The sequence below is a fragment of the Pollachius pollachius genome (assembly GCF_949987615.1).
Source record: "Pollachius pollachius genome assembly, chromosome: 2".
NCBI lineage: Eukaryota > Metazoa > Chordata > Actinopteri > Gadiformes > Gadidae > Pollachius > Pollachius pollachius.
Genome location: NC_136935.1, coordinates 2,166,692 through 2,179,945, shown reverse-complemented (window position 1 = coordinate 2,179,945; position 13,254 = coordinate 2,166,692). Strand labels below are relative to the sequence as shown.

At 43.1% G+C, this 13,254-nt stretch overlaps 1 protein-coding gene and 2 long non-coding RNA genes across 5 annotated transcripts; 1 reads left to right on the top strand and 2 right to left on the bottom strand.

Moving 5' to 3' along the window:
- Window positions 1-2,418: 2,418 nt before the first annotated feature.
- LOC307070415 (E3 ubiquitin-protein ligase TRIM39-like) lies at window positions 2,419-5,781 on the bottom strand. Its single transcript, XM_079728869.1, has 2 exons — window positions 5,658-5,781; window positions 2,419-5,553 (listed from the first exon to the last, which is right to left on the bottom strand). Exon 2 carries the CDS (start codon window positions 5,549-5,551, stop codon window positions 3,923-3,925), a length of 1,629 nt encoding a protein of 542 aa, XP_079584995.1. The 5' UTR covers window positions 5,552-5,553; window positions 5,658-5,781; the 3' UTR covers window positions 2,419-3,922.
- A 2,612-nt stretch (window positions 5,782-8,393) lies between these two features.
- On the bottom strand, window positions 8,394-10,248 carry LOC307071623. 2 transcript variants are annotated; one of them, XR_013811628.1, is made up of 3 exons: window positions 10,018-10,248; window positions 8,893-9,431; window positions 8,394-8,463 (listed from the first exon to the last, which is right to left on the bottom strand). It is a non-coding gene; the product is annotated as an uncharacterized lncRNA (long non-coding RNA). The 2 variants fall into 2 exon arrangements; XR_013811629.1 differs by lacking the exon at window positions 8,394-8,463 and adding an exon at window positions 8,685-8,810.
- A 292-nt stretch (window positions 10,249-10,540) lies between these two features.
- Window positions 10,541-12,395, top strand: LOC307071128. 2 transcript variants are annotated; one of them, XR_013811610.1, is made up of 3 exons: window positions 10,541-10,771; window positions 11,358-11,896; window positions 12,326-12,395. It is a non-coding gene; the product is annotated as an uncharacterized lncRNA (long non-coding RNA). The 2 variants fall into 2 exon arrangements; XR_013811611.1 differs by lacking the exon at window positions 12,326-12,395 and adding an exon at window positions 11,979-12,104.
- Window positions 12,396-13,254: the final 859 nt, after the last annotated feature.

Below are 13,254 nucleotides of genomic sequence, written 5' to 3'. Positions count from 1 at the left end.
TATGCAAACAACTAATATTTAATTAATGATGAAAAAACTATTAACTTGTGCCAATTAGATATTTTAGTAACAATTAATAAATACTAACAGAGGGTTAGGTAAGGACTAGTTTGCTATTTATTATGACACCTTATTATGAAGTGTTACCAAATAATTTCTACACGATTGATTGAAGTATATATATTTGACCTTGTCTCAGTGTCTCTTATTGAACCCTACCCCAGGACCACTGCTACTACCATGGGAGCATCGTGGAGGTGGAGGACTCCTCGGCCAGTATCGACCTCTGCTCAGGAATCAAGTGAGTAAAGCGTTCCCAAAGTGTCTTATGTTCAGGGGAAATCCACATTTGATCAGAATCCATGGTTTACTGCATGAAGGGAGAGCCCAGACGACCTCTGATAGGACCATTAGGTCTGTGTTGGACCGTCCCTGAAGATCTGTAACCCAATCACCTGCTCACGTTGCCAAGGCGATGGCACTGAGACCAGGCACGTATGGCTTATGACGAGGAATGCTGTAATAAACCAAAACACTCTAATAAATCCCTCTCAATCATTGTGAACAGAGTTAGGGATAGGATAGGACCATAAGGAAAAATAAGATACTTTTATTTTTCATTAAATTGAATGAGAATTGTCTGTACTTTTTACTTTTTAGCAATTCAGACAAAACTTAGTGAATACCAATAAAGTAATTAAGGGGCCGGTTGGAATAAGGAGTCTATCAAAGGGATGCCTACAGCTTGGTAGTAGACAGTGGAGATCGAACCTGGTGCCTTTCGCCCGAGACACCCCACCCAGACACTACACAGACATCTCAGTCTGACCTCCCGTGTTCTCTCTCCGCCACCACAGGGGGTACGTGCGTATCGAGGACCAGTCGTACCTCATTGAACCCCTCGCCGAGGAAGGGGAGACAGACCAGCAGGAAGCCACCGGAGAAGGGGAGGGGCTTCACGCCGTGTACAACTACAGACACCTGAGACAGAGGAGGAGCTCCTGTGGCCATGACAACGAGGAGACCGTCTTTGACCACGGGTCGATCCCCTCCGGACTGTTCCGTCTCAGTAAACCGGTACATTTAAAACGCTGGCCAATCGAAACAGGTTCATGCTAAGACTCGATGAAGACAGATATTGAGATGTATTGCCTTGTTCTTGTGGTGGACTATGCAGAGGTACGGTGACTTTCCTAACGTATTCTCATATTACTGTGATTATAACGGGTTACCCTCAATATTCATTCACATTTTGTGCTGCATTTCTAGTACAAGAAGTCCGGCAGCAGGCAGACTTTGGCAGCGAGGATGCTTGCGGTGGTGAACCACGTGGACAAGGTACCAGCTGGGGGAAGCAGGGCACTCCGGCCCCGACTGCATGAGGGCCTTTTACTGCTCACTGTTTAGTTGTTAACAGTTAGACGGGGAAAATTCCAAATTGTAGTCAGAGCAGAATACCTAGTGCTCGTTTTACACCTAACGTCATTTCTAGCTACTGGGGGACCATAGGCAGGCTAGGGGAACTCACTTTAAGGTTAGAAAACCTCATAAAGTGACATTTTCATGCCACGGGACTTTTAAGGGAAGTTGAATGAAAATCGTTACTGTTTATGAGATGCTTTTATCCAAAGCAGCTAACAGTAGATTCAGATACTTGTCATTCAGGAGCAGCTAGGTGTTTGGGGCATCTTGCTCAAGGATTCCTCCTTGTAGACTGCACCCCTCTGGAAATTAAACCGTTCCCTTTGGGCAGGAAATCAAACATTGAGACATTGCCATACAATAAAATTAACAAGGAAAAAAAAGAACAAACTAGTGTGTGTATGTGTGTGAAATATTTAGGGATTTCTTGACATTTGTCGTTAAGACTGTCCTTGTGCTTTGCTGATTTTTCGCATCCTTCTGAACACTGACCATACCTATAGCAGCAAGAAGGGGGCGCGCTTTCACTTCTACAAATAGCCGCTATAATGGTTCCCTATTTTTAATATAAGGCTGGATTTTTCAGCTGTGGGGGGGGATTCAGACCCTTATATTCAATTCGGGCAATGTGTGTGCCTGTTCGATCATGCCAGCTAACTATAGATATTTCCCATGAGCTGTTACCATCATAACCATTCGATTATATACGTGCTTTATTACTCATAATTCAAAATATTCTGTTGTCTCCAGAGGACTGAGCTGGTCCACCAAGCCACCGGTGAGTGGAGGAAGAGCCGGCGGGAGGGACTGAAGGCTGGGCCAACGCCAGGGGGCAGGACACCAGAGACCTGCTGGGATCCAAGGGGCTGGAAGGACCCCCCAGGGTGTGCTGCTAGGATAACCAACAGAGAGCTCTGGAGAAACATCTGCTCAGCTTAGAGGATTTAGACTGAAGAAACAGGAAGGATCGTCGGCTGAACACACGAGAACATTCAGTTGGTTCGACTGAGTTGTTTATTACCAATATGCTTTAACAACGAATACAACTAAACAAGTAGCCTACATAATAAACAGAATGATTAAACGTGTGATTGGGTTATTCATTCCCACGCTGCTGGCTACTCAGAGCAGGTACCGCGGTCCACGGCCCTCGTGCCAACAGCGTCGGGATCTCTCCCTCCCCTCGCGCCGTCCAGGCAGTCAGTGGGCGTGGCTTATGGGGAGGAGGACTCCGCACGAGCGGGAGGGTCAACGTCACCATAGTGATTCACTACAGCGGAACTCGCCCAGTGGGAGTTCAGTTGTACAACATCTATTTTAGATCCACCAATCTAAATGGAGTGACTTTTGACATGTGAACACACTTAATGCGTAATGTACGACAATAATGAACACAAGATGAGCTAGAGAAGAGAGCAGAGATAAGAGAGAGGAGAGGAGACGATGGAGAGAAGAGGAGATAGGAGAGGATGGAGAGAGGAGAGCTGACCAGACAAAGTCACGGTACTCACACACATGGGGAGAATCTTTACATGTAGTCACTGTCACCTTTGTGTAACACATGACCTTTGTGTAATTGTGTAACACATGTTGGGTTGTTGTATATTGGAGATTAATTTACTGGGTCATCGACGACAAACTTTTACATTTCTTCAATGATTTAAAACGTTCCATCAATCTCGAAAATCATCATAATAAGGGTTTTAGAAATAAACTATTTCATTTTTTGTACTACACTTTTTTATTACAGAAACAGTATTTATACTGAACACCATTGGACTGGAATGTATCTATTCCCCTGAAATGATCCATTACAATGTAGGCAATGTAATGTAGGCCTAAAATTTGCCTTTTCTTTTTATTAAAATCACATTGAATTGTTTTGTTATTCAATATTCAGAAGTTAAAATCAATAGAAATGTTAAAAAAATCGAATTATTATTTATACATGTTAATCCTCTAAACATGGTCTACATAACTGCAACAAATTGTATATCTTTAAACGTGTAAAAGAAATAAAGGGAAAACACACACATAAATGGAGTGTAATATAACCCTTTATAAAGGGTTATATTCAGGGTGCGATTTGTGAAAAAGCCAGAGGGGGGGATAATTTTGAGAAACATTTTAAAATGTTTCAAAATGAAGACGGACCCTGTGTATTTTGGTTGTTAATTATTACGATGTAATGGTGAAAATACTTTGGGTGGGGGGGATAATTTTTATCCCCACCGAGGATAAAAATAATTCAGCAGAGGGTAGGACGTGTAAACCAGAGGGGGGGATAATCCCCACCATCCCCACTGGCAAATCGCACCCTGGTTATATTACACAACTGCAGGGTTTATTCTTAAAAATATTCTCCTCGTTAAATGACAGCAGTATGACATTAATGCAGATATCTGAGATCTCACATAGTAGAGATTCTAATTCTATTGTAATTCAGGAAACAACATTAGTTGTTTTGGTTGTTTGATTATTTTATTATCAAACAAAGGTCCTAGTCTGTTTGATTGACAGGTGAGATGATCAGGGGGGCAGAGTTTCTACCTCCTTCATGTAAACATGGACTGAGGAATGGAGAGAGAGGCTCAGTAAAGGTGCAGCCAGTAGCAGAGTAGATATGAACCCTGGCTTCCATATCATAGAAGGAGACCAGACCCTCATCATAATCAACAAACACCCCCACCTTCTGGAGCTCAGCTCTCAGAGGGAAACAGACATAAGGGTTATCTCTAAATACCAACAAACCCTTGTTGTAGTAAAGAGTCCAGTAAACCGTCTCAGGGGTCCACTCTGCCTCACCTTCTCTGTCGATGGACTCTCTGGCCACTCCTAACCACCATGCAGTCTTGTCTTTAACCTGGACCTCAAAGTAAAATCTCCCTGAGGAGAAGCTCTGCCTCGTGAGTACAGATGTATACTCTGTAAATCTCTTAGGGTTGTCTGGGAGTTTCTTCCTCACTCCTCCATCATGTACTTGTTTCCCATCCTCAGACAGGATGAGCCTGAGATGAGCTGTATCAGGATCCAGAGTCACATCTACATCATACTGCTGGGCCCTCTTCAGTTCAGCATCATCACGCAGCTTCTTCATCTCCATGTTCAGTGTCTCCTCCAGCTGATCCAGGGATCTCCTCAAGGTCTCTACGTATGACGTATAAGGACGGACCTCCACTGTCGTCCAGTACCTGGTGGGTGGAGGATCATTCAGGGATCTGAAGGTCTGGAGGAAGTGGAGGTGGTCTTCAGTGTGTGAGAGCCGCTTCACCTCTGAGCTTTTATCGGTCAGATCTTCTATTTCCTGCTCCAGCACTTTGATGAGGTCTTCAGCTCGTTTCACTGTGGATTTCAGTTTCTCTTGAACCGTTTGTTTGAATTCCTCCCGGCCCTTTTCAACACAGCCTATCAGAGCAGTGAAGACCTGCCCACCATGGGCTATCTCTCTGTCTGCGTCTTTGTTGCTCAGTTCCACTGTGTCTTTGATCTCCTTAATCTTTTGTTTTCTCTCCTGGATCATTTGCTGAACGTCAGTCTCCGTCTTCCCCAGCTGGGCCGTCTTCACTTCATATTCCTCCTTTAGAGGTACAACAGGATGGGACTTGTGGTCTGCCTCTGTGCAGAACTGACACACACACACCTGTTCAGTCTGGCAGAAGAGCTCCAGAAGTCGGTCGTGTTTCTTACACATCCTGTCTTCCAGACGGTCCATAGGCTCGACCAGCCGATGTTTCTGCAGGCGAGCGACTCTCTGATGTGGCTCCAGGTGGGTTTGGCAGTAAGAGGTAAAACACACTAGGCAGGACTTCACGGCCTTCTGCTGGGTCCCAGTACAGACGTCACAGCGAACTTCTGCTTGTTCAACACTAGGCTGCTCTTTTACTCGTACAGTTGTTCTAAACTGGGCTGCCAGCTCTGATAAGAAGATATTGACCTGTAGATCAGGTCTTGTGTTGAAAAGCTTGTTGCAAACAGGACATTTGTAATGGACTTGTTCATCCCAGAACTGTGTAATACAGGTTCTGCAGAAGTTGTGTCCACATGCGGTGGTAACTGGACTGTTGAACACATCAAGACAGATGGAACATAAAAAGTTCTCTTCAGACCACGAAGTGTTAGCACAGGCCATTCCTAGACACAGACGACAAGGTTTATGTATTGAGCAATTATCGATTTCTAATTCCATAACGGGAAGAGAGGTTTTAACCTTCTCAAAGTTGTGCTGTTTTACTTACCTTGTTCTTACTGTCAGACTTTTTGTTCCAAAATGCGTTTTATTTTTCTCCTGAACGGGAGAACAGCTTCGACGTCTGTTGTTTTGGTTTCTATGAATGTTAAGTTTCGTTTCCTCAATATGACGTCCTCTCCTCTCCTCCCCTAACACATGGCTCCTCCCCTAACCCCTGGCTCCGCCCCCACGGACGCACTCAGACTTTGGTGCGTTAATGCACTGTGTAGGCTACTGGTTCAACATGTACACAGGTGTCTCTGTGATGATTTTGAAGAGTTAAATGTGCCATTTTTTCATGATTTGTTGCGGCTGTGGACCGACGGACCGCCCTCATATGTAAACCCTCCTTGTGTTTGACATTTGTATGCAAACTGCCAGGAGCAGGGAGGGGTCAGACCAGTGGCGGTGGGTCAATAAAGGGCGCTAGGGCGCCGCCCCTCCGTGAAATATTCACTTGACTATATCTGCCACCTATTAATCAACTATTATCAATACGAAATAAATCAACAAAGATACATAGCGTTTATCCTCGTTTAATTGTGTGATATACATTTCACTGCCAGCAACCATTTAAATGCGTCTGAACGTCAATGACTTGGGCTAGACTAGTTATTGGTCATTTGAAATAAAGCCCTCCTCCAAGTCAGGGGCGCCGGCCACGTTGAAGTCAATGTAAGCTCGATAACCGTTTGCTGTCTATCAAGCAGAGACAGCTTTCCATTGGTGCAAGAAAATTTGCCCTCGGGTCGCACCAGTGTGCGCCCCAGGCCAATGGTATCGCTTTTCTTTTTTGTTATCACCACATGATTGGACAATTCAGCGAATCAATCTAATAGGCTACCTCCCTCAGCAGCATTCGCGCAACACAACTACATGTAGAGAAGAGATAGATCGCTAACTAGCAGAGTTGTAAGCACTTTCCAACCTTTTCAGTGGAGGAATTGGACTCCCCAAGCAATGTTATACTTAAAAGGACCAAGTAAGTTACATATTAATTATTTTCGGCCTGTAGCATATTGTGGCGACCACGGATGTGGGCGCCATGTTCCGGAGCCGCGGGGATTCTGGGAATTGGGGTTGTCAGTTGACAAAAGGGGTTTTGTTAATTTATTCTGTTAGGTTAAGTGGGGTTAACGGGTTTGGGGTCTTTATTGGTTGTGTGTTAATTGTGTGTTGTTCCATTGTTGTGTGATGTGTTGTGTGATCGGGACCATTAGTGAGAGTGTTGTGTGTGTTGGTCAGGTGTCCCGTGTTTCTGTAATGTTCGTGTGGACGTTAATAAAGGCTGTCCGTAGTCGTGCGGTGTATGGGGCACGGAACTGCATAATTGTTCAACCTGGGCTCCCGTCTCATCCTTCCCGTGCTGCTCGCCACAATATTAACAAAATGAAGCAACTGTCCCATATTTCCAACTGCGTTTGAAGTAGACATTGAGACTCTCAAAAAATGGACGCTATAGGACAGTGATCATGATTGGTCTCAATGTCAGAATAACAATGGGTCAAATAGCAATGGCTGGTGGAATGGCCATGAAGTAGGTCTGTATATGCGGGGTAAGCTTGTCCATGTCCTGCAAGTCAGGATGTAGGCTATGAATCTGAATGAATAGTAGGTAAATAGGTAGTGGCCATCCCCAAAATGCACCAGGATTACTGTGCCCCACCAACATCTTTGATTACCAACCACCACTGGGTTAGACAGTGTTTAAGGATATATGTGGTAATGGAACAGGGAGGGGTTAGACAGTGTTGAAGGATATATGTGGTAATGGAGCAGAAAAAGCCCGTACATGATTTTTTTGAGTGAGATCTGCATTTCTAAAAGTACCCCGCCTACAGTTACCAAACGAGCGAGTCCGTTTCGGCGCCCCCTACGTATAGATGGTGGGCCAAGGGGAGATTACGTGTATTCAGACGATCCCCACCGAGGGAGGACGTAATTTTCTGTGTACAACATCTTCATTTTTCAACAAATTAAACAAAAATTGTTGGCACTCTTACCTCTTGCACATTTTTTGTTTATCGGTAACTTTGTCTGAGTTACTGGTTCCGGCAAACTGAGCGGGCAGCTATGCTCGGGGTCCGACATGTATGATGTTATTGTCCAATGACAAGCCTCGAAATTTCCCGGGGGTTTAAGTTTTTTCTTTGTTTGCTGGCGGTTACCAGGGATATTTTGTTTAACTGCTGTCAGTACCGGCATCGGAGTACAGTTCTTTCCACCTGTCAATCCGACAAAAATGACTTCGCAATTAGCCACACTACATTTCTCTTGTTGAAACTACGTTAGCTAGCAAACAATGGAGTGCTGTATGCATGTTTCGGAAAAAGATGGTCCTGTAACCCCGTTTACAGACACAGGATGGAGGAAATTTATTGCTGCCTTGTTTCTCTGGAAAGACCTTGGTACCAGAGAGAGTACTGTGGCAGAAGAGGCAGTGCTGAGATTTAATCTTAGAACCCAGGTTTGTCGTCATACTATATAGTACTTATATGGCTGGCTTTGGCTTGCCAAGAGACTGAAAATGGAAATTAACTTTGACTATATATCTTTTTATTTATTATGTGTGCTTTCATTATCTGTCCTTTCAAATAAGTTAACTGAACCTCAAACTTCAGGAACCTGCTGCTGCTAACTGTGGCTACCACAGAGACTGCTACAGCCACTTCACCAACATCACAAACATAAAACGAGCCCAGAGAAGATTTGAAAAGGCGCCTTTATTTTACAAGGAGGCAGAAAAAGAGGGTAGGTGTCCAATAAGAAAAGAATAGTCATGTCAATGTGAATCTTGAACTTCAGCTGTGAATCTGTGAATAAAAACAATATGAAAACACAATTACATTATGCAAATTACATTTGAGAACCAGCAAAATTGATGGTCACCTGTACTTTCACACAGTCAAAGGCAGAAATCCACATATTATTGACATCAATAGGCTTCATGCCCACCTCGGGGAAGACAAATGTGATGCGCTTGTGGGTCTGCATGCATTCTCTGGATGTGACACTGAGCGCTATATATGGGGTGGGGAAAACCAAAGCATATAAAAAGCTCATTTCCCAGAGACAATACATCACCCTGTTTAGAGAACTAGGAACAAGTTTCTCTCCATCCCCAGAGTTCTGCAAGGCAGTGGAGGCTTTCACATGTGACCTGTATGATCAGGAGTGTATGGATGTTAACAAGGCAAGAGTTAAGCTGTTCAAGTCAGGAAAGTGCTCTGAGAGAGACTTACCTCCAAACAAAGACTGCTTGGACAAGCACATCCAGCGTGCTAACTATCAGGCTGCAGTCCACAGAAGGAGCCTTGACTGTAGGCCTGATATTCCTGCCCCTGAATGTCATGGCTGGAAGATGGCAGGAGAATTCTTAGAAGTGGACTGGATGACCCTTCCCCCAGCTCCAGAGGCAATCCTTGAACTGGTGCACTGCTCTTGTAAAAAAACAAACTGTGTTAAGGGCAGGTGCACTTGCAAAATGCATGAGCTGCCATGTACAAACCTGTGCCAATGCACAAACTGTGGCAATAGGTCATTTGAAGATGACTAGTGGTTCCAGGGCCAGCATGAGAGGCTAACACCCTTCATCAACCAGTGCCGTGTTCAAGAACACATGGTGAAAACAAGAGTACTGTTCATGTTAATGTTATTTGTTTCTGTAAATATGTTACCAAGCATTCTGATTTATTAACAGTTAGATATTAGAATAAAAGTTAACTCACCAACAGTGTATGGTTTGAGCACCATTTCTCATTGTCTGCCATGGGAGTATCACCTAGTGGAAATATTGTTACTCCATTAGTTGAATTCATCTTTCACATAATTGATATGGCACGAAGCTGGTTTAAATACAATTTAAACTTAGACAGAAAGGTCCATTTTTATCTAATGAATCAATACATTATTAGCCTAACTATTAAAACATGCCATTATGCTCAACAACATTTCAGGGGGGTTTACTTCACTGTTTGAAATTTGCTGACTGGGGTATACCACAGAGAACCATGTCTTTAGATCATTTAAATTCCTTCTGTTATCCCTCTCTCTGGGTATAACGGCAACACCAATATAATAACCAGTAACGTTACTTATACTCACACACTTATACTGAGTGCGTGGCTTAACAAGCTCTTAATGACGCTGGCCAGCTGCCAAATTGCCACAGCTTAACCTCCAACAATTTGGGTTATTCACATCGTGTGACATGAATAATGTTAATATAAACTCGATGAGAATAGTCAGTGATATTGAAATATAGATTCAGGTCTCCTACGCTTCACGCGTGAAGCTCACGCCGCCTCGCAAAGGTTATACAAATAACTAGCACATAGCTAGCATTTTCCAACAACATTAATACTTACCCACACACGTGTAAGCTTCTTATTTAGCTTATAATATTTCGTGATGTGTCCACCAGGTAAATGTTTAGATCAACAGCTGTTCCTAGCATCTCCGTCTGATTGGTTTAATAACATCACGTGATTTGTAGCGCTGCGTGCCATTGGTTCCACTGACATAGTAGGCTGCCGCGTTTGCCTGAAAATTTAACGAACTTTAAACTATGATTATGAAAAAATGTGCAAGAATTACGAGTGCCAACAAGGAAAATCTGATTGAGAAAAAAATAAACTTTAAAACTTCAAAGATCCAGGTTCTCCCTCCATGGGGATCATTATTTTCAAAAACTAAAGCTGATGCGGCGTCTCGGCCCACCGTCTAGTAGCAAGCGGGCACAGTTGAATATTACCTCCCACTTCTAGACGGTGGGCCGAGACGCCGCATCAGCTTTAGTTTTTGAAAATAATGATCCCCATGGAGGGAGAACCTGGATCTTTGAAGTTTTAAAGTTTATTTTTTTCTCAATCAGATTTTCCTTGTTGGCACTCGTAATTCTTGCACATTTTTTCATAATCATAGTTTAAAGTTCGTTAAATTTTCAGGCAAACGCGGCAGCCTACTATGTCAGTGGAACCAATGGCACGCAGCGCTACAAATCACGTGATGTTATTAAACCAATCAGACGGAGATGCTAGGAACAGCTGTTGATCTAAACATTTACCTGGTGGACACATCACGAAATATTATAAGCTAAATAAGAAGCTTACACGTGTGTGGGTAAGTATTAATGTTGTTGGAAAATGCTAGCTATGTGCTAGTTATTTGTATAACCTTTGCGAGGCGGCGTGAGCTTCACGCGTGAAGCGTAGGAGACCTGAATCTATATTTCAATATCACTGACTATTCTCATCGAGTTTATATTAACATTATTCATGTCACACGATGTGAATAACCCAAATTGTTGGAGGTTAAGCTGTGGCAATTTGGCAGCTGGCCAGCGTCATTAAGAGCTTGTTAAGCCACGCACTCAGTATAAGTGTGTGAGTATAAGTAACGTTACTGGTTATTATATTGGTGTTGCCGTTATACCCAGAGAGAGGGATAACAGAAGGAATTTAAATGATCTAAAGACATGGTTCTCTGTGGTATACCCCAGTCAGCAAATTTCAAACAGTGAAGTAAACCCCCCTGAAATGTTGTTGAGCATAATGGCATGTTTTAATAGTTAGGCTAATAATGTATTGATTCATTAGATAAAAATGGACCTTTCTGTCTAAGTTTAAATTGTATTTAAACCAGCTTCGTGCCATATCAATTATGTGAAAGATGAATTCAACTAATGGAGTAACAATATTTCCACTAGGTGATACTCCCATGGCAGACAATGAGAAATGGTGCTCAAACCATACACTGTTGGTGAGTTAACTTTTATTCTAATATCTAACTGTTAATAAATCAGAATGCTTGGTAACATATTTACAGAAACAAATAACATTAACATGAACAGTACTCTTGTTTTCACCATGTGTTCTTGAACACGGCACTGGTTGATGAAGGGTGTTAGCCTCTCATGCTGGCCCTGGAACCACTAGTCATCTTCAAATGACCTATTGCCACAGTTTGTGCATTGGCACAGGTTTGTACATGGCAGCTCATGCATTTTGCAAGTGCACCTGCCCTTAACACAGTTTGTTTTTTTACAAGAGCAGTGCACCAGTTCAAGGATTGCCTCTGGAGCTGGGGGAAGGGTCATCCAGTCCACTTCTAAGAATTCTCCTGCCATCTTCCAGCCATGACATTCAGGGGCAGGAATATCAGGCCTACAGTCAAGGCTCCTTCTGTGGACTGCAGCCTGATAGTTAGCACGCTGGATGTGCTTGTCCAAGCAGTCTTTGTTTGGAGGTAAGTCTCTCTCAGAGCACTTTCCTGACTTGAACAGCTTAACTCTTGCCTTGTTAACATCCATACACTCCTGATCATACAGGTCACATGTGAAAGCCTCCACTGCCTTGCAGAACTCTGGGGATGGAGAGAAACTTGTTCCTAGTTCTCTAAACAGGGTGATGTATTGTCTCTGGGAAATGAGCTTTTTATATGCTTTGGTTTTCCCCACCCCATATATAGCGCTCAGTGTCACATCCAGAGAATGCATGCAGACCCACAAGCGCATCACATTTGTCTTCCCCGAGGTGGGCATGAAGCCTATTGATGTCAATAATATGTGGATTTCTGCCTTTGACTGTGTGAAAGTACAGGTGACCATCAATTTTGCTGGTTCTCAAATGTAATTTGCATAATGTAATTGTGTTTTCATATTGTTTTTATTCACAGATTCACAGCTGAAGTTCAAGATTCACATTGACATGACTATTCTTTTCTTATTGGACACCTACCCTCTTTTTCTGCCTCCTTGTAAAATAAAGGCGCCTTTTCAAATCTTCTCTGGGCTCGTTTTATGTTTGTGATGTTGGTGAAGTGGCTGTAGCAGTCTCTGTGGTAGCCACAGTTAGCAGCAGCAGGTTCCTGAAGTTTGAGGTTCAGTTAACTTATTTGAAAGGACAGATAATGAAAGCACACATAATAAATAAAAAGATATATAGTCAAAGTTAATTTCCATTTTCAGTCTCTTGGCAAGCCAAAGCCAGCCATATAAGTACTATATAGTATGACGACAAACCTGGGTTCTAAGATTAAATCTCAGCACTGCCTCTTCTGCCACAGTACTCTCTCTGGTACCAAGGTCTTTCCAGAGAAACAAGGCAGCAATAAATTTCCTCCATCCTGTGTCTGTAAACGGGGTTACAGGACCATCTTTTTCCGAAACATGCATACAGCACTCCATTGTTTGCTAGCTAACGTAGTTTCAACAAGAGAAATGTAGTGTGGCTAATTGCGAAGTCATTTTTGTCGGATTGACAGGTGGAAAGAACTGTACTCCGATGCCGGTACTGACAGCAGTTAAACAAAATATCCCTGGTAACCGCCAGCAAACAAAGAAAAAACTTAAACCCCCGGGAAATTTCGAGGCTTGTCATTGGACAATAACATCATACATGTCGGACCCCGAGCATAGCTGCCCGCTCAGTTTGCCGGAACCAGTAACTCAGACAAAGTTACCGATAAACAAAAAATGTGCAAGAGGTAAGAGTGCCAACAATTTTTGTTTAATTTGTTGAAAAATGAAGATGTTGTACACAGAAAATTACGTCCTCCCTCGGTGGGGATCGTCTGAATACACGTAATCTCCCCTTGGCCCACCA

What these genes read in the sequence shown, in the direction of transcription:
- LOC307070415 (XM_079728869.1), bottom strand. Translation starts at nt 5,551, where the DNA reads ATGGCCTGTGCTAACACTTCGTGGTCTGAAGAGAACTTTTTATGTTCC.